Source organism: Ochotona princeps, chromosome 16, assembly GCF_030435755.1.
Source record: "Ochotona princeps isolate mOchPri1 chromosome 16, mOchPri1.hap1, whole genome shotgun sequence".
Classification (NCBI taxonomy): domain Eukaryota; kingdom Metazoa; phylum Chordata; class Mammalia; order Lagomorpha; family Ochotonidae; genus Ochotona; species Ochotona princeps.
This window is the reverse complement of record NC_080847.1, coordinates 15,075,373-15,101,550: the sequence shown is the minus strand read 5'-3', so window position 1 is coordinate 15,101,550 and position 26,178 is coordinate 15,075,373. Positions and strand designations below refer to the sequence as shown.

Here is a 26,178-nt window from a genome sequence, read left to right as displayed (position 1 = left end):
TAGTGCCCTGGTTCTATTCCTGGTTGCCCCACTGCTGATCCAGCTCCCTGATAACGTGCCTGGGAAAGCAGCAGAAGATGGTCTTTCAAGTACTTGGGCCTCCTGCACCCATGTGAGAGACCCAGAAGAAGCTCCTGGCTGCTGCCTTTGGCCTGTCTTCAGTCTGGCTTGGCCATGGCCATTGCGACTATTTAGAGAATGAACTAGTTGATGCAAGATCTCTTTTTCTGTCTCTCCCTTTCTCTACAACTCTGCTTTATAAAGAAAATAAATAAATCTTTAAACACACACAATATCTGATGACCTTCTATATATTTTGCTATTGGAAATATTTATTCAGATCATTTGACCATTTTTCAAACAAAACAAAACAAAACATCAATCCATTTGAGAGGTAGAGGCAAGAAGAGAAAGACAAATAGAGGGAGCAAGAGCTCTCATCCTCTGAGTCTCTTGCCACATGTGCCTTGGGGCCTGGATGCCAAAGCAGGGAGCTGTGAACTCCATCCAGGTCTCCCACAAGGGTGGCTGGTACCGCATCATTTGGACCATCTTCATTGCCTAGTAGGAAGCTAGGACTAGGAATCAGAGTGTGGGGGTCAACAAAGGCACTAGAACATGGCACATAGTCATCCTCTCTGCATCTTAGCCACTGAAGCAAAGGCCACTGCAATCTGCCCACTTCCTACATGGCTTGTTGAGTTCAGACTTTCTTATGGACACTATTCCTTACCAGGGGCACGGTTTGGATGTGCTCCCTCCTTCCAGTCCACTGCACCAGTGGGACCCTTGCTGCAGTTTGCACAACCCCTCCACATGGAGCTGTACTTCTCCTGAGCCACCAAGGTATCTGTTTCCTGATCCTGATGAAGCACACATGCATCTGGGCATGGGCGGGTTAGACAGACTGCCTGGGGGAGTGATGGACTCACAGGGCAGGGCTCCAGCTCAGCTGTGCCTGTTAATCTCCCGTGCCTGGCACGACCAGCAGGTTTCCTTGTCAAGGGAAGAATAGAACTGGTCTCAGATCAAGGTGCAGAAACCAAAAACATTAGGTTTCGTCAATACCAGACAGTATTGAGCAGCAGGAGGGAGAGTGGTGTGGGTTCTCAGAGGAAGGTCCCAGAACCCATGAAACACTAGCACAGAACCAGAGCTTTCAAGATGCAGGCAGTCGCACCTTCCCTCCTAGGCTCAGGTGTTTCCCTTCCACCCACCTGAAAACCCTGGACCCAGTGCTCCATTTGTGAGGATTTTAACCCTTTTGGATTGTCCTATCACAGCTCATCACTGCATGTGGTCTATCCTGACTGCAGCTGGCCTTGACTCCAGGACTGACAGGAGGGTCCTGGACATCCAGAGAGAGGAGAGGCAGCCCTGACCCTGATCTTGCACTGACCTCAGAGTCCTCAGCTCAGTCCTGCTCTCCTATGAGATCTCCTTGCTCCGCCCAAAGGGCCGCCCCTCCCACTCTCTCCCAGTCCAAATTCCGCCCTGGCACGCCCAGGGCAGCTTCTGGAGCACACAGCAGCGCACACCAGAACCTGCCTGCAACCATGGGGCCACACCGCCTTTGTGCACAGCTTGGCACCATCACCTGCGGACTCCTGCTGCTCTTCCTGCCAGGCCAAGGTGAGGCTTCCGCGGGCAGCCATGGAGACCCAGGTCGCATGTGCAGTTAGAGCTCAAGTGGGCGGGACAGCCGGCAATGGGAAGCAAACAGCAGTGTGAGGTGGCGGGATCCTGGAGCCCAGCTTGGGAGACTGTAGGATAGGGTGGTGGCTGCCCTAGAAACAGGGAGCAGTGAGCCCAGCAAGAAGCTCTGAGCAGAACTGGTCAGGGTTAACAGGGGCTGGAGTTGAGGCCACTTCCTTCCCGTGCTTGTGGCTGTGCTAAGCCTGCCCACAAGTCAAAGGACAGTAATGAACCTGTCTGTCCCCATGCCGATTCTTATCAAAGGGGCCCCTGCAAGGTAACTGGATTGGGGACTACAGAAGCCCCAGTTGCCAATCCTAGAGCCCTTCTCAGATGCCTGGCCTTAACTCTTCATCTGCCCATTGAAAAGGTCCAGTACTGGAGCCAGCCTTCTAGAGTAGCAGGTTAAATCACTGCTTATACCACTAAATCCCGTATAGGTGTGGATTCCAGTTCTGCCTGCTCAACTTCCAATCCAGCTCTCGCTCTGCTAACACACCAGGGAAAGCAGTGGAAGGTGGCCCCAGTGCTTGGGTCCAGACACCCATGGGGGAGACTCAGATGGAGTTCAAAGCTCCTGGCTTGGTACTGACCCAGCCCTGCCTGTTGGGGCTGTTTGCAGAGGAACCAGCAGATGGAGCTCTGTCTCTCCCTCTCTCTCTGAAACTTGACCCTTTCAAAAAGTAAATAGATCTATAACTACAAAAATAAACAAGGGCTCAGGAATCTGCCATTACCATTGCAAAATCCAACATGCCAGCAGCAGTCCACACTCTTGCTTCTTCTGGGCTCATCCAACAGGATCCCTCCCTCCTTCCCTGCCCTTGCTTGGTCTCTCCCAGGTCAACAGGACATTCCAGACAGAAAGATCAGCCCCTCTGTGGCTCCCATTAAAACATGTGTGGGGCAGGTTCCCCTCTCAGAAAAGACACAGTGTCCCTGGGCATCCTGGGAGTCCAGCACCACAGTGCTGACATCTGCAGATGCTGCCATCCTGGGTACCAGCAGCAACACCTGCATAGAAGCTGCCCGTGTCCTCCAAGTGATCTCATCCAGCTCCTGCTCACCTATCACTAATGCAGCATGAGTGTTGTTTCACCTGCTGTGGCACCCTGTGTTGAGGGTGCATGATGGAAGCACGTTGGCAATGTTCACCTGGGCCATCCTCTGCCTGTTTTTAGTCAGCAAAGTGGGCTCACTTAGTGACTACTGAGCCTGTGCTCCTGTACTTTCGTCAGCCATTGACAAGCCAACAGGAGGGCACTGTGGGTCACACACTCTGGTCCTACCCAGTCCCAGTTCCTCTACAGGAATCTGCAAGGTGCCCAGGGCTCAGACACAGCACCCACATCTCTACCAAAAGAGTCCAGGTGAACATTCAGCCTTGACCTTTGCCTCAAGGTCACAAGCTTCCCCCCTCCCTGGTACCAGCCCTGCCACTTCCTGACACAGGGATCACCAAGCCTCTTCCTGCCAGGCTTCCTCGACCATCAAATGGAAGGGTCCTCTCCCAGCAGAGTCATGGTTTACACACCTGGAAGGTTCCTTCAATTGGTTTTTAAAGATTTGTTGTATTTATTGGAAAGGCAGAGTGACTGACAGAGAGACAGATCTTCCATTCGCTTGGTCATTCCCCAAGTGACTGTAACAACTAGGGCTGGACCAGGCTGACCCAGGAGCCTGTAATTGCTCCTGGGTCTTCCACACAGTTGACAGGGACCCAAGCACTTGGCTCGTCCTCCACTCTTTATTACCAGGCACAGCAGCAGGAAGCTGAATTTGGAAGCAGAGCAGCCAGAGCTCATATTGGCTCTCTGATAGGGGATGCGAGCATCCCAAGCAACAGCTTAACTTACTGTGCCAGCAGTTGTCCCCAAGGATGGAAGACCTGCCTGTCTCTCTCTCTCTCTCTCTCTCTCTCTCTCTCCCTCTCTCTCTCTGCTTTTCAAATGTGTTGAATTAAGTAAAGAAATGATTACAAGTTCACATGTGCCTCGGGTTTCAAATCAGATTCACACTTGGCAAGTAGATGTATTTTTTTAAGCTCATGGTTTGGGGATACAATTGGCTTCCTTACCATTTTTCTCATTCAACTGCATACAGTGGTGATTCGAGTGCCTACACAAAACTCTCTGCTCCAGTCTCCCATTCTCTACCTTGCAACTCCTACATTCAGACAGAAATGGTTGTTTTACAGAAATGCTTTCTTTAGAGATTCATTTACATTTTATTTGAAACACAGAGTAACAGAGAAGAGACAGAAAAACAGACAGATCGTTCATGCGCTGGTTCATTTCTATAAGTGCTATAGCAGCCCAAACTGGGCTGATCCAAAGCTAGGAACCAGAAGGTACTATGGTCTCCCACACGGGTACAGGGATCCAAGGATTCCAAGTATCTACTGTTTTCCTGGGCCACAAGCATGGAGCTGGATTAAAAGTGGAGAAGCTGAGACTCAAATAGTTGTCCATATGAGATGCTGGCGCTGCATCGAGACTTAGCCTACTATGCCATGGTGCCACTCCTCAGAGAGAGATCATTTATCTGCTGACCTCTGTCCCAATGATGACAGAAACTAGGGAAAGTCAAGAAAGCTCAGATTCAGTTGGCGCCTCTCACATAGGTGACAGGGGTCCCAGCACTGGGGCCATCACTAATCCTGCCACCTCCTGGAGGGCAGACTCCCAGAGGCAGAGCCAGAACTCAGACTTAGGCACTCTGCTGAGGAACAATGGCTGCCCAAGCAGTCTCTGCACTATGGGGCCACATGTTCCCTGTGCTTTCCTGTGTGTGGGTATGATACCTAAGGCTGCAACCACTGGCAATGACACCTGTAATGACTAGGAGTACTACTCAGTTGGTGTCCATAGCAGTTAGGCCACCTGCACTGTGCAAAGGTTCCACATTCTGACCTACACTCTTGATGATCTGCTGCCATTTGTTATCATTTTTGTAGTGTTTTGAGTCTCTTTCACTCTTCATGCCACCTCCTGTCCCTGCTCTCTTTTCATTTTTTCCTAATTGTGCTGCTATATGAAAGATCCCAGTGGAGTTCTGGTTTTCTTTCAGGAGCGGGACACCATGTGGGTTCTACTGTTGGCGCTCCTGGATGTGTCTTGAATCATTCCTGTGTCTCCCGAGTGTGCTCTCTTCATTTGTAACTCTATTCTAGACACTTCATCAGGTTCTGGGTTCTAGGTTTTAGCTTCCTTTATTAACAAGGCTGCTTTGCAGTCCTATGTACACGCAATAAGAAAATTGTGATTGGATGTCTCACTTCATGTGACAAAATGCATCCTGGAGTTGTGGCTACACTAGCATTTTGCATGGGAGCACAGCTGGCATGCAGCCCATCCATTCATGATCACACCACTAATGCCCACAGGCCAGGACTCCACAAGCCCCATCAGGACCACGCACTCTGGGCAGGTGCGAGGAAGCCTGGTCCACGTGGAAGGCACCGACGTGGGAGTCCACACCTTCCTGGGCATTCCCTTTGCCAAGCCACCTCTGGGGCCACTGCGCTTTGCACCTCCTGAACCTGCCGAAGCTTGGAGTGGAGTGAGGGATGGCACCTCCCATCCAGCCATGTGAGCTTTCCCAGGGGCCCACCCAGGGTAGCATCAGGTCTGGGGTGGGCATGGGAGTCTTTGAATGCTGACCCAGGTCCGGCTGCCCTTCCATCCACAGCTACCAGGTGATAGCCCTACTGTGCTGTGGACTCCCACAGCAACACTTCCAGTGGACTTGCCAGGCTCCTGTCAGGCTCTTGACTCAGGACTTGGGACTCTGAGGCCTTTAGCTCCAGGTGCTGAAAATGGAGGCAGAGAACCAGCTCCCCAAGTTTAACTTCTGCCACATTCCTGTACTGCCCTGGTGAGGGAGCACTGTCCTGAGTGAGCTCCCCAGGTTGGCTCCTCAAGTTTGTAGGAGTCCCTGGCTCCTACAGCAGATCCTGCAGGTCCCTGAGATGGGCACCACTGGAGGCTGGCACAGCAATAAGCCAACCCAGAGCCAAGGACTATAGCCAAGGGACAAGTGTGCATCAAAACTAGGAGCTGTGAAGGAGTGATAAGGCTCCAGGACATGGGCCATCCCACTACCTTTCCTGGAGAAGGGATGGACATCCACACACCCAGCATGGGTGTAGGAGACCCCTGTGCTCCACACCTCGCTGTGTTAAGGAAACACAGCACTAAGGTCAGCACCTTCAGGCAAAATTTCTCACTAAGACCCTGAGAGTCAAGTGTACCTGTAGGGTCCCTGGAAGTTGGTGCCATCCCTGTTGCACCAGAGTCTCAGACCTGTGTCTGGGTGGGAAGGCATGATAGGGCAGGTTCAAGAGTGAGTGGGTTGCAGGGAGGTAAGGGACTAAGAGGGCCAGGGGCAACTCTGGTCCCAGGCACTGGCTTCAGCCACAGCATGAATTCTGTACTAACGACTGCCTTGGTGGGTTCCAGGTGTCCACAGAACATTGCTATGATGGAACATGATGTTATGAACATGACGTTGACACTACTGTCCATTCCCATGTCCGAGGACTGCCTGTACCTCAGCATCTACGTGCCTGCCCATGCACATGAGGGCTGCAAGCTGCCTGTGAGTGGGAGGCCAGGGGCAGCTGGTGGGTGTGAGGACATCCTGCTGCTGGAGGATGGGGAGGGATGATGTGACTGTGGCCTCCAGTGTGTGGATCCTGGTGAGAAGCTGTTCTCTGCATGGTCCAGAAAGTGCCTCTTCCCTGGGGTGGGCACCTAAACACTGAGCATGGAGTCACAGAGGCCTAGCTACTCCAGAGCACAGAATACGTGGTCCCTAGTGGGCCCAGGACACCTGCAGCACCTCATGTCTAGGAGAAACACTCAGATGATCAAGGACTGCACTTGGACATCATCACAGCCCACCCAACCCAGGGAATCCACGTGAATAATCAGAGGCACCCCTTTCCTTTAACCTCCATAGTGAGTTCTGGGTTGATAGAGCCAAGCATTGAACAGATCTGGGCTTCCTGACGATACCTGAGTCCCAGACTCATGACCAGGTTCTTGTGATCTCACCAAGTATCTGGCTACATGGGAATCTGCACAAGCACAAAGCACAGGTTAGAGGAGGTAATGGCAAAATAGGGTTAAGCTAGAAAGAAACTCCTGGCATTGACCCTGATGTCTCCAGGTCATGGTATGGATCCACGGAGGTGCACTGGTTGTAGGCATGGCTTCCATGTACGATGGCTCCATCCTGGCAGCCTTTGAGGATGTGGTGGTGGTCACCATTCAGTACCGCCTCGGCATCCTGGGATTCTTCAGGTGAGCCTGGGTCTGGGTCGGGCATTGAGGGAGGGGCAGCCCTGACACAGCCCTGCCATCCCTGTCCTTCCTACTTCTCAGCACCGGAGACCAGCATGCCAGTGGCAACTGGGGCTACCTGGACCAAGTGGCTGCACTACGCTGGGTGCAGCAGAACATTGCCCACTTTGGAGGCAACCCTGACCAGGTCACCATATTTGGCGAGTCTGCTGGCGGTGTAAGCGTGTCCTCACATGTATTGTCACCCATGTCGCAAGGGCTCTTCCACAGAGCCATCATGGAGAGTGGGGTGGCCGTGCTGCCTGGGATGATCACCAGCTCATCCGAGATGATCTCCTCAGTGAGTGTCCCCCAGTGGCCCAAGCCATCTTCCATCTCTGGTCCTTTGCTACTATCTCTATTGAGTGGGCATACATGGCCCATCAGGTGCCTCAGCACTGCCTACTCATGGGATGGCTGAGAAACAAGGGGTCAAAACCCTCATACCTGTACCTCGATGAACTCTAACACAGTTCTTGGCCCTGTAGAGCTGTCCCTCCGAAGCCTACCTTGTCTGCAGTCAGCTAAGCAGGTCAGCTCACTGAGGCCAAAATGCTCCAAGTCAGGGAATGAGTACTAGTGAGCCTCCAGGCCACATCTGTGTGCTCACAAGACTCCGCTCCTGCCGCTGGCTGGGTCTCAGACACCCTCCTTCCTCTCCTACATTGGTCTCCAGTGCTCGTGTGCTCCCTTCCCAGGTGGTGGCCAACCTGTCTGGCTGTGGCCAGGTGGACTCTGAGACCCTGGTGGGCTGCTTGCGTGCCAAGAGTGAAGAGGAAATAGTGGCGATGACCAAGGTGGGACCCCATTCACTAGTACAAAGGGGTGATCAGCTCTGGTGCCCTTCAAATTCCCTGAACTCCCAGCTCATGTTCATGCTTTCCTGTCCTCCCAGCCCTTGATGGGCGGGGATGACCAAATCCTGTAAGTCAAGCATGGGACCTCAAGGAGTGTAGCAGGGTGGTGAGCCTGCTGAGATAAGCCAGGTGTGTGGAAGAGTCTTAAAAGGCTTGGTGAACAAATCCTCACCCAGACCTTGGGTGCTCCTAGACCTTCACGAGCATCTCCGCGGTGGTGGATGGCATCTTCCTGCCCAGACACCCCTATGAGCTGCTGGCCTCTGCTGACTTCCAACCTGTCCCCAGCATCATTGGCATCAACAACGATGAGTATGGTTGGATCATCCCCAAGGTGAGCCCAGGCCAAATCCCCTAGAATCCCATCTTGCAGACAGGCCTCAGGACGTCAGATCTCCCCTGCTTATCTACCTCCAACCTAAAACCCTCTGCTAACCTCTTAGGTCATTGCTGCTGGAGAATCCCAGAAGGAAATGGACAGAGCAGCCATGGAGGCACTAATACATCAAACATCTGAACAGTGGGTGAGGCTCCAGGCATCCTGCCCTACAGTTCGCTGCCCTACAGGACCTCGAAACCAAGGCACATTTAGCAGTGTGTGTGCTTGGGAATGGGATGACGCTGAGCCTGCTCCTTTGCTTTATTTCCTGTCTTTATCCAGGACTTTTCTCAGCTGCCTCTCTCCCTGGCAGCCTGCCTCCCTGACTCAGTCCCTGTTCCCTGGGCTAGATGCTGCCTCCTGCCATAGAGGAGCAACTGCTGGACGAGTATCTGGGTGACAATGAGGACCCCAAGACCCTCATGACTCAGTTCCAGGAGATGATGGCCGATGCCCTGTTCGTGATACCTTCGCTCCATGTCGCACATTTTCAGCGTGAGTTCACCTGTTGCTAAGGCCTTCCTGGGTGGCGCTCTGCCCACTTCATTGGGTATCCAGGGAGGAATATCCTGTGCAGGATCCTATCCATTTGGTACCCATGTCCTTTATCTAGGTCCACCCTCCTGCTGTTCAGAGATGGACATCTCCACCAGGGAACTAAGCAATAGACAGGGTGGGAGTGGGGTGAGGCAGCTACACTAACTCAGACCCTTGCCATGGCCCTTCTCCCCCTGGGGCTCCACAGCACTGCCCAGGTCAGATCAAGCGAGCATCACTCTGCTGTCCTTTTGGGTAGTGTGGAAAACCCAGAGAATGGGCCTACACTTGTCTCCCTGTGCACCTGTCACCCAGGTTCCCATGCCCCTGTCTACTTCTACGAGTTCCAGCATTCACCCAGCTTCATGAAGAACTTCCGCCCACCCCACGTGAGGGCTGACCATGGTGATGAGCTTCTCTTTGTCTTCAGATGCATTTTCTTTGGGGGAAAAGGTGAGGCTTCCTCCTCCACCAGGATCGGATGCAGTACCTGGCTCTCCTGAGGGTGCACTGTGCCCACTGCATCGATGGCAGGGCTGAGGCTCAAATAGGATCAAGCACCCAAAGTTTCACAGCTCCCACAGTTGAGCCAGGACTGCACCATGAGTGCCTTCTGACCCAGCTCTCTCCTCTGCCTGGCCCCACGATGGGTGTTTCTCCCGGATGCAGAGCTGTCCCCTGAGTATTCACCCAAGTCAAAAGGATAAAACCTATTGGGTAAGCAAAAGGCCAGGAGCAGGTGACCTTGACCAGGTTCAGATAGGGAGATGGCAAAGTAAAAGCCGAGTCCCTGTGGTCAGGAGAAGGCAAGTTTCATGCAGGCAACTGAGGGTCAATCTCCATTGAGCTGGTGAGTGTGGTCATGGTGGGGCAGCAGGGCTGGGCTGATGAGTGTGGTCAAGGTGGGGCAGCGGGCCTGGGCTGGTGAGTGTGGTCAAGGTGGGGCAGCGGGCCTGAGCTGGTGGGTGTGGTCAAGGTGGGGCAGTGGGCCTGAGCTGGTGAGTGTGGTCATGGTGGGCCAGCGGGACTGGGCTGGTGAGTGTGGTCATGGTGGGCCAGCAGGACTGGGCTGGTGAGTGTGGTCATGATGGGGCAGTGGGCCTGCACCTGCCTGAGCTGACCCTGTGTCCTTCCCCACTGCAGTGACTCTCACTGAGCAGGAGGAGCTGCTGAGCAGGAGGATGATGAAGTACTGGGCCAACTTTGCTCGCACCGGGTGAGTCGCCCCACCCCACCCCTACTTCCTCAGAGCCTGGGACCCTTCCCTGTGGGGATCTCAGCAGCAGCCAAATGCCCTTAGTCACATGACAGCGCCCTCCCTAGTGGCATGGCCCATTGGACACACAGGGGTCCTGGGGACCAGGGACACTCTATCTACTCATCCAGGCCATGACCTGACATTGCCATCAGCTGTTAACCTCAGAGGTTCCCCGGGGGAGTGAAGACACCACAGCCCATGTTGGCAGGTTCCCATGTGGAGCTGACACCAGGGGAGGAGGAAGTTCTCCCACACCTGCAAACTCATACCCCACCACTCCTGATCTGGACCAACCCCAGGGAGGCTAATCAGATTCCCCATGGTCCACCTTCCTGACGTTTTGTTTGCAGGAACCCCAATGGTGAGGGCCTGCCTCACTGGCCCATCTTGGACCAGAAGGAGCAGTACCTGCAACTGAGGGTGCAGCCTGCAGTGGGCCAGGCCCTGAAGGCCCACAGGCGCCAGCTCTGGGATCAAACCCTGCCCCAGAAGATGCAGGAGCTAATGGGGGTTTTGCAGGGACATACAGAACTGTAACTGTTGTGTCAAAAAGGGGGGACCCTTGTCCCACCTACTAAGGGCTGTCACTCACCTTCCCTCATCCCCTCAGCACACCCTTGTGGAGCATCTGCTGCCAAGGTTCCCTGCCCTGCCTGCCCTGGGTGCCCTGTGCCAGATGCACTCAAAACTCCTTTCGTGAGGCTATACCTATTAACTCCCACAGAAGCCCACCTTCCTCATCTCCTACTGGCCCTAGGTCCCTCCTGCTCTTCTCACCTCCCCCTCCTCACTTTCTCTCCCCACCCTCTGTCTCCTATCTTCCCAGCCCCCAAGTCCTCCCCACTCAGCGCAAGCTGCTTTGGGGTTATTGCCCACCCTTGGATGTCAGAAACCCTCATCTTCCTCCCAACATGCCCTATGAGCTCACATTTGTAAGAGGCCCGTAGGAGACCCGGGCACGGGGAGCTGCCATGCCCTGGTGCCCTCAGGCTTCTGAAGTGAGAATACAGTACCTGGGGGTCCCCAGAAGTACATTATTTTGCTGCTCAAACATCTGGGTGCAGGTGCCAGCATGTGGATTTTCTTCCTGATTCAGGGGTGACATCTCACCCCTGTAATGAACAGGCTCCCTTGGGCATGATGTCAGGATGCTAATCCCATCCACCACCTCACATTCCCACCTCTGAATAGCATCACGTGAGAAACTGGGTTCCAGCATGACCTTGAAGGAGACACACAGATTCAGGCCACAGCACCCGGGCCCTCCCAACCTCAGCCACCAAGGTCATCCAGTGGAAGTCACTCTGGCCACCTACTGTCCCCCTCCCCACATTAGGTGTGGCATTTCAGATAGTCCACCCACTGTTTGCAGACATAATGACCGACCTCACTTTGCTGAGATGTGAGACTGTGCTTCTCCATCTGTCCCTGGAGCCCGGGACTGGCCGTGTAGTGTCCAGCAAAGTCCAGGACCCCAGATTTGCCACCCCAAGAACCCATGCTTACTCCTGAGGGGCCCCTGCTTCATAACCACAGCATATTCCCCAAAGAGATGTATCAGCAGGGGGATTTCCTGAAATTAGGATGGGGATGCTGGAATCACCAGGCATGCCCAGGGAAAGAGGGGCACTGTTGCCCCCAGCTCCCTGTCCAGGAAGGTGTCCTCTCACCTTTGTCACCCCCTCTACCCCCGAGCACTCTCCTTCCATCACCACATAGAACACGTGACTCCTTTCCTTCTGACATCATGGTTTCCCTAACTTTTCTTGTCCTGCTGCTCCTTCCCCCAAACTCTCTTACTTTGATCGTGGCTCGCAAAGGCGCTGGCTGTGCATACTCGGCCTCATTCCCACCACATCATTTTCTCTATTGTTAACAGCCTGTCTCCCTGGTACATGCACCCTAAGATCTTTCCTCTGGAAAGGCCTCCCTTTTCCATCCACTGCCTTTAAACCCAACAACAGGGCTTCATCCATTTGGGAATGCCTGTGTTTCCCCCGTTGCCTACTCTGGCCACTAGATGGCAGATCAGACTAAGGTTAAACCTAAGGTAATTCAAAACAGTGTGTGGGAGAACTAAATAGGATTCCAGGCTGGAAGCTTTAGCCTGGCCCAGTGAGCAGGTGGATTATGAACCAGCAAAGGGAAGGTTATTTTATACGACTGTGCTTCTCAAACAGGTGAAAATAAACAGACATATTTGAAAATTAGAATACAGTTCATTTCACCCGGTTTGGGGTGTGCCATTTGCTGACTTGGAATACGTGTAGGCAACAAGCAAGGGGACCACCTCTGGCTGTGCCCCATCACCACCTGGAGTTCCTTCGTGCCCCCTTTGGTGTCAGTCATTGTCCTTTTCCCTGGGTTCTGGCAACCGCCAAAAGGCTTCTGGCCACCGTGGCCCACCTCTCCTCCAAGAGGGGATCCGCAGAACCACTTGGGACAGGGTCATTGGTGGCTGGCCTCTGTCACTTAGCCTGATGTGTTGAGATTCACACAAAGTGCCTCACTTTCTGGGTGTGGATGTACCACATTTTATCCACTCCTCAACTGATGTGTGTTGACATAACTTCTCTTTCTTAGCTGTTTTTAATAAAGCTGCTGTGATCACTTTTTAGCCAAGTCGCTATGTGCAGCCTCACCTCAATTTCTTTGGCTCAACAGGGGAGCGGGAAGCACTGGGTCCTATGGTAAGGGTGTATTTCACTTTGGAAGAAAAACCCAAACTGCCTTTAAAGGGACGGGGTTTGGTCTGTTTCCTCTTGCTATAACTGAAGATTCATAGGGGGTGATTTATAAAGAATGGACATCTATTCAGCTCACAGTTTTGGAGACAGGTGGGTCCAGGATCAAGGGCAGGCAGCAGATGGTCATTGAAGGCCTTCTTGCAACATCATGGCTTGGCAGAGGGCACTCTAGTGAGGGTTACGGCAGCAAAGCAAGCGTGCCAGTTGAGGTCTCTCACTCTTCATAAAGCCACAGATTCTGTCGTGGAAGCCCCCATCATCGCGATTCATTCAGGGCTAATTAGCTCCCAAATGCCACATGCACAAAGCACAATTACCCTGTGAGCTTGGCAGTACCCTTTGCATCACACCCACCCGCAGGAGACACACCAAATCGGAAGAGCATGTGAGGCAAGCCATAAGTGTGGGGTACAGATTTTGGAGGCACCAGCCTTCCACTCACACAAGGAAGGGGTGACAGTCTCTTTCCCCGGTGTGCCTGGCTTGCCCTGCCCCTGGTGGGCCCACCCACAACGTCAGCAGGGAGTTGGGTCCACAACCTGGGGTTCAGATGAGTACTCTCCCCCCACCAAGGGCATGGATGAGGCACCAGATAAGAGGAGCAGGCAGAGGGAGGACAGGAGCTCTGGGATGACCCAGAAGAAAAATTAAACAGAAAATAGGCTGGGGAGCTGGGAGTTAAGAGCCTCAGCAGGGTCAAGGGTCACACAATGGCCCGGGTGGCCAGGAGGTGGTCAGGGTCATGGCTTAGCAGCAAGCAGCAGGAAGAGAACAGCAGGGGAAAAAAGAAGCCGACTGGGCCCCCTGCCCCAAAAAACAGGGGACCCACCTGCAGCCCTCTGGAAACCTGCCAAGCAAAATCCAAGAAGCCACACTGGTTCTTCCCAGCAGAAAGGCAAAGGCCTTCCTCTCCAGGGCACCAGACGGAGTCCTGGAAGTGGGCCTGGCATGACCTGCTCCACCCCAGCCAGCCTGACGCTGGAGACCCAGGGCTGAGTCTCACCCTCCCTGGTTGTGGGATCACCCAAGCCTGCAAGGAGACAACTCCAACCCCCTACCCGACTATCTGGCCCCAGGAACAGGCTTTTGCTGCCTTGGGCTCCAAGACACATGTTTTCACCCACCCCACAACCCTACAACCTTGCCTCTCTACTCACCCCCCGCTGAGAAGGAGGTGGCACAAAATCACCTGTGCGGTCTTCCAGCCACTTCCCCCACACACACACTGCTCCACCCCTCAGCTCACCCCTTCCTCTCACTTCTGCCCCGCAACTTGCTAAGCCTCGCACAGAGTAGGTCTCCATGAGAGAGTCACTCACAACAGCCACAGGGGCCATCATCCAGTCATAGTGGGAAATGGGCTCGGCTTGGAGCCTGAAGCTGGTAATGATCGAGCACCGGCGTCATTTGGCACAGCAGCTAGGAAACCGCTTAGAACACCCATGTCTCACCTCACAGGGACCTGCCTTCAAGTCCTGGCTCCACTTTGGGTTTCAAGTTCTTGCTAATGTACACCCTGGGATGGCTCACGTTCGTGGATCCGTGACACTCATAGGGGAAACCTGCATGGACTTGCAAGCCCCTGGCCCAGCCTCAGGTGTTGGGGAAATGAACCAACGGCTAAAAGTTCTTTCTCTTTCTCTCCCTCTGCCTTTCATCTACACAAGCTAATTTGTTTGAAGTACTGACACATGCTATGACTTGGAAGCATACCAAAAACATTGGCCAAGTGGAAGCAGCCAGCCACAAAAGGTTTCATATAGTACATACAACTATCTCCGTGGTATCTACAGCAGGTAGAATGCAGGTGCCAATTCAGTCAATGGTTACAGGGTGTTTGTCCATGAGATAAGGGGTTGCATAACACTTGATATTAAAGCCCACAGAACTGTATACTTTGTAATCATTAATTGTATGTTCTATGAATTTCAACTTCATTTTTTTTAAAAAATCGATCTCTGTCTCTCATTCTCTCTGTAGTTCTGCCTTTCAAATAAAAATAAAATAAATCTTATTTTAAAAATCAACTTCTGTTCCCTCCACTTGCAACAGGCAAGACTAAATGCCAGCCCCCACCCAGGCCTGTGGCCGCAGAAAGGTACCCCAGCACTGTGGGCTGTCATTCCCTCAGGCCAACCACTGGGGGCATATCAGGAGGCATACAGTAGTCATGGGGTCAGGGGAGCTGGAGTGTGAACATGGAGGGCTCATGGGGTGAGTCCTCCGCAAGGTGCCCTTCCGGCCCTGCCCTGCCCAGGCCTAGCCATTGGCACTGGCCCTGAGGCTGGCTCCCAGCCAGGTGGGGCGGTCCGGTTAGGCAGATTTGCATGACATGGCAGTCCACACATAGATGGGTTGTAGCAAAGGTCACACTCCACTTTCCACCCACTGCAGCTCCTGACCACTGGCAATCGCAAGCAGCATGGGAGCCATGGGCAGAGCTCGGCCCAGTGTCCTGCTCTGGGTGGCCTGTCTGCTCCTGGCGCTTCCCATCAAGGCCACAGGTAAGGCATTCCTGGGACACATGCAGGGAGGAAGGACTTCCCCGGTGGGGGTGGAGAGTTTGCCAGAGTGAGTCAGGGCAGGGAGGAGAGGCTCTGCGGGACAGGTCAGGTTTGAAGGAACATCACTCGAATGAACAGGGATTCTGCCCACACTACCTGTTTGGTCCCAAGAGAAGTCCCACTTGGGGACAAGATTGTAGTGGTTTTTATTTCTATTTTTTCAAGATTCATTTATTTGAAAGGTAGAATAAGAGAAAAGGAAACACAAAGACAAATCTATTCACTCCCCAAATGGCTGCAATGGCTGGAGCTGAGCTAATCCAAAGCCAACAGCTAGGAGCTTCTTCTGGGTCTTTCACAGGCATGCAGGGTCCCAAGGCCTTGGACCATCTTCCACTGCTTTCCTAGGCCGTACACAGGGAGCTGGATCAGAAAGTAAAGCAGCCGGAACATGAACCAGTGCCCTTATGGTATGCCAGTATCACAGGCAGAAGCTTAGCTTGTTATATGCCATGGCACCGACCCCTGACCTATATCTAATAAACCCAATATAGGCCTCAATCAGGGAATGGCCGACAAACACATAGGCAAAGGGCTGTCACAAAGGAAGAGCAGCCATCCAGGTCCACCCAGGGCCAGCTGGAGGTGGGAAGGGCGCTCAGCAAGCAGAGACAGCCCCCAGGGAAAATGTGAAGCTGGGGAAGGCTCTGCACACGCATGCATGCACACGCACACATGCAGGCTTTGGATTGGCTAATAGGAAATTTCCAGCTCTGAGCCATAGGAGCTGTCCCTAGTTGCCTGGGCCCTGAAGTGGCAAGGGCAGGTGAACAGCAGGCAGGTATGTGCAAACCTATGAAGGAGGGGACAGCTGGGGTGTGGCTGTGCATTTATTTGCATTTGAAAGCCCTGTTGTCCCACTCCTGCCCACTGCCCAGGTGCAGTGCAAAGCCAGATTTCCCAGTTCTAGGGCTTGACAGCTCCGGGAGAGGCAGCTCATCAAGTTCAGCAAAACCCTCAGTATCAAAGCTTTAGAAGTTAGAAACAAAGGACACTTATCAGACCTCAGTAGACCAACAATCTGAGGCCCCAGTACCCATCCCCCTGGCAGATGCAGTTTGGTCTAGAGGAAATGGTGGTGGTGAATGTGGAGCCCCATGGAGAAGCCAGGAACCCCAGGCTGGGCTTAAAGCTTGCTGGGAAGGCTGCACCACAGTGCCTCGTGCCAAGAGCCTGGCAGAACAAGCACCCTGAATGCAGAAGTGGCCTCTCCTTGCACCAAGAGTCCATTTTTCACCTCGACCCTCACGGGGGCTGCACATTCACCTCATGGTCCCCTATGTTCCCCTCAGGGCCACAAGTCACTCAGCCAGAAGTGGACACGCCTCTTGGCCGGCTGCGAGGCCAGCAAGTGGCCGTGAAGGGCACAAACCGCCTGGTGAATGTCTTCCTGGGCATCCCATTTGCCCAGCCCCCACTGGGACGCATCCGATTCTCAGCCCCATTCCCGCCCCAGCCCTGGGAGGGTGTGCGGGATGCCAGTCATGCACCCCCCATGTGAGTAACAAGGCAGACGATTGGCGGGGTTCTGTGGTGGGACATCATGGGACTGAGCAGCTGGTCCTCAGCTCTGCCTTGACTGCAGGTGCCTGCAGGATGTGGAGAGAATGAACAATGGCAGGTTCACAATCAATGGAGAGCATCATGTCTTCCCCATCTCAGAGGACTGCCTGACCCTCAACATCTACAGCCCTGCCGAGGCTGCCACTGGGACCGGGAGGCCAGTGCGTAGCCACCGGGGGCCCTGTCTGCCCATCTAGCTCCAACCTGCCCAGCCTTTCCTCCCCTCCCCAGAGGCCCCATGAGTTGGTTGGGGGAGAGGGGGTAGCTGAAGTTACTGTCCCCATAGGTCATGGTGTGGATCCATGGGGGCTCCCTGGTGGTTGGCTCAGCCACGTCCCAGGATGGCTCAGCCCTGGCTGCGTATGGAGACGTAGTGGTGGTCACAGTTCAGTACCGTCTGGGCATCCTCGGCTTCTTCAGGTGAGGTAGCAGGCCCAGCCCAGCACAGGCTCAACACACAGGAGAGGACCCAGGCAAAGAATTGGAGGGGAGCAGGGCAGAGTGGTGCTTTCCCGAGACTCCTTCCTGGGGGAGGAGTTCAGCCAAGGCCACAGTTGCACAGTGAACTTGGGCCCCTTGGGCAGGGTGTTGAGTGCTGGAACGCAGCCAGCAACGCAGTGGGGAATGAGGCCAAGGAGTAAATAAGTCCCAGCAACCACCCAATAAGCCACCCTGGCCACACAGGTGACAATGGTGGCTCAGAGCCAAGCCTGACCCTGGGGTCTGCTGGGGGTCAGATGTCCATCCTGGTGGCAATTCAAAGCAGCCCAAACCTTCAAAGACTGAGGAACATGAGGGCAAGGGGGCCTGCCTGTGCTGACCACCACCATCCTCTGTCCCAGCACTGGGGACAGGCACGCACCAGGCAACCAGGGCTTACTGGATGTGGTGGCAGCTCTGCGCTGGGTGCAGGGCAGCATCGGCTCCTTTGGAGGGGATCGCGACTGTGTCACCGTCTTCGGCGGCTCTGCAGGGGCCAGCATCGTCTCGGCTCTGGTAAGCAGCCACAGGGGCAGCCCCAGTAGGAGGGGAATGCCCCCACATGTCAGCCCTGTCCTCTGAGAGCCATCTATTCTCTGCACACAGGTCCTGTCTCCCATGGCCACAGGATTGTTCCACAGAGCCATTGCCCAGAGTGGGGTCATCAGCATCGCAGGGTTGATAGACCTGGACCCGTGGCTTAAAGCTCAGGTCTGTGTGTCCTTCATGCTCTTACCTTATCCCCAGCCCATCCTGGAGCCCCCAAAGTGGGGAAGGTTACTGGTAAGGAGGCCCCGGTTGGCAGAGAGGGATCCACTAGGATGAAGGCAGCATCACCTATGGAAAGTTCAGAGGAAGCAGCTGGCACAGCCTGGTGGACAGGCAATCAGAGAGGGCTGCCTAGAGGTGGCCACTCCGGAGCAGACCATCAGGGTAGGGTCTTCAAGAGCACGCCTGAGAAATCGCCTGTCAGGTTGTGTATTCCCACCCAAAGCCTCCCATCATACGGCTGGCCATGTACGGAGTAGCCATGGGGGTCCCAGAAGGCCTCAGAATGAAAACTGTACCTGTAGCAGCTGCAAATGAAAGGTACAGTGGTAGGCCCTGGAAGCAGCCATCAGAGAGAATGGAGCAGTTTAAGGACAGAACAGGAAGTAAGAAGCCCCAGGGAAGTGGGAGGCATTGCTGGGGAGCTAGACAATCTCCCAGGGGTGGGGAGAAGCAGGGCACTGACTGATAGCATCACTTGGTGTGAAAGGTGGGCTGGAGGCAGCAATCCTGGAAGCCTCACACAAAGCCAAGGACGCGGCCAAGACAAAGTCTGGGCAAGAGAGACCACCAACTATCTCTTCAGCCTCACCTCCCATGGACTCATGAACCCCCACCCAGGACATGCTGTGATCCCTGCCAGGCCCCCTCCTTCTGCACACACTCTCTGGGAACCCCAGGAGCAGAATAAAGACTGTGTCCCCAAAAGCTCAAAGGGGACCCAGCCCTGCAAGCAGCAAAGGACAGTTTGCTGTAAGAAGGGTAGTGAGGGACACACACACACACAGGGTGCCCCTGATGGAGCAGGGCAGGCTTCTCTGGGGTGGTACAGAGATCAGGTATAGGCCAGTCTGTGACATCAAGGTCCTGCTCCATTTGAGGCAGCTGGCTTGGGCAGTGGGGACCAAAAGGCTGACATGGCCCTTTTGTTCTTGTCCTCCCCAGAACACCGCCAAGTCCCTGGCCTGCAGCTCCACCTCCCCGGCTGAGATGCTAGAGTGTCTGAGGCAGAAGGAAGGAAAAGAGCTGATTTCGTCCAAGACTGGGGTACGCCCACCTGCCTCACCTCCCAGGGACACTCAGCGGCCCAGGGCAGGACCTGCCTTCCCCAGAAGACTCCTGCTCAGATCTCTGGAGCCCCCTAACGCTGTGACACACCCCCCTTCTCTTTCCTTCAGGCCTCAGCCATTCAGGCAAGAGGCTGGGGGACTGAAGCCCCATCCTCGAGGTTCAGTCTAACTGGTGAACACCACCTCCTGCTCCACCGCCTTGCTTTGTCCTGCAGAGTTTTTCCACCTGCGCAGTTGATGGCGTCTTCTTCCCTCAAAGTCCCCAGGAGCTCCTGCAAAACCAGAGGTTCCGCCCCGTGCCCTTCCTCCTGGGCGTCAACAACCATGAGTTTGGCTGGCTCATCCCCAAGGTAAGCATCCTCCAGTCAAGGGCCCTGTCCCAGCACCATCACATCCTGCCTCCTGGACTCCAATCTGAGGTTTAAGGGACTCACTCAAGGTCATGGACAAGCACATTCTGCTTGGGGATTGAGCATTTGCACAGAGTGTGCGGCATCCCTTGGTTTATACATCAGGCTCTGTGACTCTGATTACTGTGACTCTGAACCCAATGACAACCTACCTGACATTCTCACATTCTGGACAGCGTTCAGATTCCAGGGCCTCATGGGCCAAGTTCATCTTCCTACCTCTCCCAGAATTCCATACAGGGTCAACCCCATGCTTTCTTCCTGAGACTCTTGTTATATCACTCTTCCGCCTTCACCCGTGTTCACAGTAACTGCTTCTGAACTCGTATTTATTTATTTTCATGCTATTTGAAAAGCAGAGAAACAGATCTTCTATCTGCTGGTTCACTCCCCAAATGGCTACAACCCTGGGACTGGACCAGGCTGGAGCCAGGGGTCTGAAACTGGGTCCCCCACGTGGGTGCAGGAGCCATCCTCCACTGTTTTCCCAGATGTATTAGCAGAGAGCTAGGTTGAAAATGGAGCAGCCAGAACTCAAACCAGCACTCATTTGAGATGCTCATGCCACAAGCAGACTTAACATGATACGTCACACCACCAGCCCCTGTAACTATCACTTCAACTGTTCAGGGCCCCTTGCATTTTAGAAATTGACAACTTCAGTTTGTCAATTTTTGCAGCAAAGAAAGCTGTTGAGATTTTTTAACTGATTTATTTATATGGCTTATTTGAAAGGCAGAGAGGTAGAGGAAAGATCTTGCATCCTTGGGTCCACTGTCCTGCCTCCTGTGACAGAGGGTACCGAGTCACATAAAAGCCTGGGTCTCTTCTACGAGTGCCAGCAGCCAACCACAGGAGCCATCACCTGCTGCCTCCCAGGGTGAGCATTGACAAGAAGCTGGGTTGAAGGCAGAGTGGTATTCGAACCAAGGAACTACAATAGAGGTGGCAAAAACCACAAGCAGACACCCACTGGGCCAAACACCTGCCTGCAGGCCTGGGATTTGAACATGGGAAGTCAGACTCCAGAGATTGTAACTCTTAGAGCTCCTGTGTATGAAATGACAATGACATCTTTACCCTTCCTTGTTGCCTCCAGGGTCTTGATGCCATACTGGGACAATTTTGACCAGTGGGTGGGAGTTTGGCCCAGCAGTTAACACCTGCTTCATACGCCCACACCCTGCATCAGAGCACCTGGTTCAAGTCCTGGTTCTTCTGCTTGCAATCCAGCTCTCTGCTCATGTACATCCTGGGAGAGGGCAGATGATGGATGGTTCAGGTACTTGTGGGAGACCCATATTGAGTTCTGAACTTCTGGCTTCAGCCTGGTCTAGCACTGGCTGTTGTCATTTGGACAGAGTGAGAGAGAGAGAGAGAGAGAGAGAGAGAGAGAGAGAGAGAGAGAGAGAACCTACCATTCAAATAGCATGAAAGTAATAATTAAGTAAAAATTGTAAATACTGAGACATGTGCCCATTCTCTGCAGAGCTGCTATTGGCCTTGTGCCTTGGAAAATTTGGCTCTGCCTTCCCCAAGTACCCCCAGCCCAGCCCAGCCCAGCTCACGTGCTGCAAACTGAAGGTCCATCTTCTCAGGTGGCAGGCCTGTGGTTTTAGCCACACTTGCCTCCGTAACAAATTTTAGGGCCCAGGGATGGGAGTGGGGTCAGGGTTGGGAAGAGTGGCCAGGCTAGAGTGAAAGGGCCTTGGTGTCTCTGCAGGCCTGGGGATTGCTGGATAAGCTGGAACAGTTAAGCCGAGAGGAAATGCTGTCCTATGCGAAGCCCTTCTTGACCTATCTGGTGAGATAAGAAGAGGGAGGCTGGAGGGCGGTGGGCATGGATCCCCCCAGCCCAAGGCCTCCCACCCACCACCCAGCTTATAGTCTGCCCAGGAACCCCCAAGAGCATAAGTCAAAACAGTTATCTTCTTCATCATCACCCGTTGAACGTGCCCTTGATGAGCACTTGCTGTGTGAGCCCTGGGACAGGCAGCCATCCTCTTCTGACCTCACTGGGACTCTGTGAGCTACAGGCTTGCTTTGTTCCCATTGAATAAGCTTTTGAGGTGCAGACACAGCTTGAGCCCTCTGTTTATGGCCCCCAGTGCCTCAATAGTTGATATCCTACTGTCAGATGTGGAGCCGGATGGAACCAGCCCCCAGTCTCTGCCCTGGCCACCTGCTCAGCTATTCCACCCACCCTGAGCCCATGTCTTCTGCTGTAAATGGTAATGACTTCAGGCAGTTGGAAGGAGGCTGGATGTTAAGATTGCAGAATCTAGTAGGAAACAGGAATCCAGGAGGGGCTCCATCTATGCACATTGCCTGCATTGCGACGCTTCAGAGACCTCTCCATTCATACAACTTCAGACCAACTTTCAGAGAGGGTCAACCACCTACCCTGAGGTCACATAGCCAAGAAGTGGTCCTATGGCTCAGATTTGACTCCAAACCCCATCTGATCACACCTAGAAACCTTCTAAAAGCCCCAGGGGTTTCTGCAAAGCAGGGTCCAGGACAGGGAGCTGGCCCCTGGAACATGATCCATGCAGGAAGCCCTGGGGGTTCCTGGCGAAGGTCTTCTCCAGTCCCAGAGCAGCCCTCATCCCTGCCTGCTTGCCCCAGGACGTACCCCCTGAGCTGATGTCAACCATCATAGACGAATACCTAGACAGTGCCTCAGATGCACAGGCCGGGCATCACGCCTTCCAGGACATGATCGGCGACATTCTCATCTACTTTCCTGTCTTCAATTTCTCAAGAAATCTCCAAGGTAAGCCTGTCCCTGGCTACTTCCCGCCTCAGAGCAAGAGCTGGGACATCACAGGTGGCCAGGCTGTCATAGGGTACAAGTTCTCCCCCTTCTCCCACCCACACCTCGCTCTCCACACCAGGAGCTGTCCCAAGCTTCCTCCTTGGCTAGGGCTGCATCACAGCTGTGAAAGCCATCCCTAGCAGATCACTCTGCAGAAGTGGAAACCAGCTCTGAGAGATGTGGTGGCATGTCCAAGGTCACCCCACAGCACCCAACCCTGCTGTCAGGGGTTCGTGTAGGCGTTAAGTGATTTTGTCCTCACCCAGGGTGTGCTTCTCTGGAGAGAAAGGCCTTGTGGTCTTGGGCTCTGGGTTGTCGCCATGAGGATGACCTGAGCCATCACACACGGGGTGCACTGAACAGGGCTCAGTGCCCACTGGCTGACTCCTAATTGCATCTGTCATTGCCGTCATCATCCGCAGTTGGGACCACTTTATTACAATCCTGTGACGCTGGAACCTGGTGCAGTAGCCTAATGGTCAAAGTCCTCACCTTGCATGCACCAGGATCCCATATGGGCTCTGGCTGGTATCCCAGCTGCTCCACTTCCTATCTAGCTCCCTGCTTGTGACTTGCGAAAGCAGTTGAGGATGGCGCAAAGCCTTGGGACCTTGCACCCACATGGGGGACCCAGAGGAAGCTCGTATCTCCTGGCTTCGGATTAGTTCATCTCCAGCCATTGAGACCACTTGGGGAGTGAATCAGCAGATGGAAGATCTTTCTCTCTGTCTCTCCTCTCTGTGAATCTCACTTTCCAATAAAAATTTTAAAAATAAATAAATCTTTAATAACCCTGTGATGCACAAGAGCCTATCAGGCCCTGGGAGGCTAATGCTCACCTGTTTCATTTGCTCACTGTCTCTCTCTCTCTCCCTGCAGATTCCGGGGTTCCCATTTATTTCTATGAGTTCCAGCATCGCCCCAGCTGTTTTGCAAAGATCAAACCAGACTGGGTACAAGCTGACCACGCAGTTGAAAGTGCCTTCATGTTCGGGGGGCCCTTCCTCACGGACGAGGGCTCCCAGCTGGGTAAGGATGGACAAGCAGGCTGACAGGTGTACCCTTAGGCTACCTTGCCCCAAGGGGCTAAGGCAGGCTGTAAGAATAGCTATGGGAGTCCAGTGCCCAAGATCCCACCTGACCCTAATCTGGCTCTGTCCATCCCACCAGCCTTCCCAGAAGCCACAGAGGAGGAGAAGCAACTCAGCCTCACCATGATGGCCCAGTGGGCCCACTTTGCCAGGACAGGGTAAGAGAAAGCAGAACACAGAGACATGCCCAGCAGACAGCACAGGATATCTTGATCCTTACTCATCTCTCCCACCCAGGGACCCCAACGGCCAGGGGCTGCCTCTTTGGCCCCAGTTCAACCAGTCGGAGCAGTACCTGGAGATTGGCCTGGCGTCACGTGTCAGGCAGAAGCCCCGGGAGGCCCACATGCGGTTCTGGAGACAGACGCTCCCCAGCAAGATCCGACAGTGGCGCCAGAAGCAGAGGGGCAAGAAGGCCCAGGGGGAGCTGTGAGTGGGGCCCAGTGCCAGCAGTCGGGCAGGACTCCTCCCTCCCCGTGCCCCTCTGGCCTCAGGACAAATTCCAGCTCATTCTTCAAGATGCCCAGAAGGTCCTCTTCACCAGGCAGCCTGTCCAGCCTTCCCTGGGCCCTGTCTTCTCTGTCTGTCGTAGACATAGAAGACATTCCACCCTGGCCTAACACTGTGTTTCTCTCCTGTGGAGGAGCCCTCCAAGAGTGGAGGCCAGGGTCCTCCCATACCTCACACCACATGGGGCAGGATCTGGAGTGGGGTAGGGGATATTGGTGAGTTACAGACGGACATCGTGGGACCATGGCTGCTAGACTCAGGCCTTTCAATGTCAACGTCATATCCAGTCTGCCACAGACACAGTCTGCCCTGGCCGTGGATGCCAGGCTTCCTGGGAAGAGACCAGGAGTGGGGAAGTCCTGGGTCCCCCACCCCAACCCCAGACACCACAGGCTGCGGCTGGCCAGCATCTGGCATCAGCTGGCCCCCTGTACAGTTGCATTTACCAGATCTGGACTTCACCAGTCAGAGCCCTGTGACCCCAGGGCCCTTGCCAATGGAGGGTGGCAGAGGGAACAACTTCTGGGTGCACTCAGCCCAGGTTCTCAGAATGCCCAGTGGGACATAGAACAGGTGCAGGGAAGGAGAATGGATGAATGTGTGGGTCAGCATGTCTGCCACTCGGATTATAAAGCACAAAAGCAGACCTGGTGAAGGAGGTTCAATGAGTTAAGCCACTGGCAGCTATGCCGGCATCCCCCATGGGAGCGCTGGTTTGAGTTCCAACTGCTCTGCTTCCAATCCTCCTGCCTCCTGCTCATGACTGCCCAAGTATTTGAGCTTCTGCCACCCGTGTGGGAGACCAGGATAGAGTTCCCAGCTCCTGGCTCGAACTTGGTCCTGCCTGGTCCTGGCTGGGTGGTTGCAGCACTGGGACAGTGAAACCACCAGGGAAAGATTTCTCTTCCTCTCTGTGTGGGTCTCACCAGCTTTCTTTATGTTGCTCTGGCTTTCAACTCCACCTGTTCATTAATACTTAAAACTACTGATGATAAAAAGTGCAAAGCAGCCAGAGGTTTCCAGAGTGGGAGGAGCAATGCCCCACTCCTCTCAAACATCTGGAGTGGGACGTATGGCAATGTCTTCCCTGCCCCAACCATCCCATCCCATCAGCTCCAGCCCCACACGGGTCCTTGCTTGGTCACATCACCGTCTTGATGGGCGATGGTTACAGAAAAGGAGCTTGCGACTGGGACTGGTGCTGTATGGGAAGTCCACCTGGCAGGAAGGAGGGACATGGTGACGGAAGGGTTCTGTGTCATGTCCCACCCCAGTGCCAGGAGGGACTGCTGTAGGGTGACAGTAAGTAGCTACTCGGGATGGGATGCCCACATTCCTAGCAGAGAGACAGGGAGGAGGGAATAGTCCCAGCTCCTCCACTTCCTATCCAACTTCCTGGGTAGTTGGGAGGCAGCAGAGGATTGTTCAGGTGCTTGGGTCCCCACCACCCACATGGGAGACCCAGATGTGGTTTCCGAGCTTCTGGATTCATTTCTAGCTATTGTAGGCATTAGAGAGTGGATGAATGGATGGAGGATCTCTCCTCTCTCTCTCTGTCTCTCTCTCTCTCTCTCTTTCTCATAGTTTGAAAAGAAAAAAAAAGCTCACATTGATCTGTTAGCAAGCAGCAGTGCACCCCCCATGTCCTCCAAACACACAGTCACAGGAGGAAGGGTGGGGCCTTTTCCCTCACCCACCTCCCCCCATCCCTTCCCATCCCACCCTGAGATCAGCATGGGCCTGCAAGCCCCATCCCCTAGGTAACAAACATTTAAAATAAATAAATTTAAATTTTAAATAAAAAGTGACTCTCGCTACCCCCTGGAACAAGTTCAAGCTCTTTATTGGCATAAAAGACCTCCCTGTCTTCATCAATTTCTTCCATCAGGGTCCCAACAGTCAGATGTATGAAGCCTTCAGGATCAGCAAAGAGGGACTAGCAGCGAGTCCTCAGACTGGGAGCTGGTTGCGGGGGGGGGGGGGGCGGGGGGCGTGAACAGCAGAAGTAATGGGCCGCACGGTGGGCGGTGCTGAAATGAGCCAAGAGCAGGTCACCGGGAAAGGGGACTACTGAGGGTGTGCACTA

General features: G+C 54.0%; 2 protein-coding genes across 5 annotated transcripts; both read left to right on the top strand.

Moving 5' to 3' along the window:
- Positions 1-1,493: 1,493 nt before the first annotated feature.
- On the top strand, positions 1,494-11,173 carry LOC101532129 (cocaine esterase-like). Of its 2 annotated transcripts, XM_058675064.1 has the most exons (12): positions 1,494-1,632; positions 5,081-5,285; positions 6,156-6,294; positions 6,868-7,001; positions 7,083-7,341; positions 7,739-7,837; positions 8,091-8,231; positions 8,341-8,421; positions 8,627-8,771; positions 9,129-9,266; positions 9,957-10,029; positions 10,422-11,173. In XM_058675064.1, the coding sequence occupies exons 1-12, from the start codon at positions 1,557-1,559 to the stop codon at positions 10,606-10,608; spliced, it is 1,677 nt and encodes a 558-aa protein (XP_058531047.1). In that variant the 5' UTR covers positions 1,494-1,556; the 3' UTR covers positions 10,609-11,173. The 2 variants fall into 2 exon arrangements, with proteins under 2 accessions (XP_058531047.1, XP_058531048.1); XM_058675065.1 differs by lacking the exon at positions 5,081-5,285 and having other exon boundaries at positions 1,514-1,632.
- Positions 11,174-15,185: 4,012 nt separating this feature from the next.
- Positions 15,186-24,037, top strand: CES3 (carboxylesterase 3). Of its 3 annotated transcripts, XM_004584157.2 has the most exons (13): positions 15,191-15,322; positions 16,675-16,879; positions 16,968-17,106; positions 17,232-17,365; positions 17,788-17,941; positions 18,032-18,136; positions 19,139-19,240; positions 19,479-19,613; positions 21,397-21,477; positions 22,302-22,449; positions 23,371-23,520; positions 23,662-23,740; positions 23,820-24,037. In XM_004584157.2, exons 1-13 carry the CDS (start codon positions 15,241-15,243, stop codon positions 24,013-24,015), a joined length of 1,710 nt encoding a protein of 569 aa, XP_004584214.2. In that variant the 5' UTR covers positions 15,191-15,240; the 3' UTR covers positions 24,016-24,037. The 3 variants fall into 3 exon arrangements, with proteins under 3 accessions (XP_058531058.1, XP_004584214.2, XP_058531057.1); XM_058675074.1 differs by lacking the exons at positions 16,675-16,879; positions 17,232-17,365 and having other exon boundaries at positions 15,237-15,322; XM_058675075.1 differs by lacking the exons at positions 16,675-16,879; positions 16,968-17,106; positions 17,232-17,365; positions 17,788-17,941; positions 18,032-18,136 and having other exon boundaries at positions 15,186-15,322.
- The last annotated feature ends 2,141 nt before the right edge of the window (positions 24,038-26,178 follow it).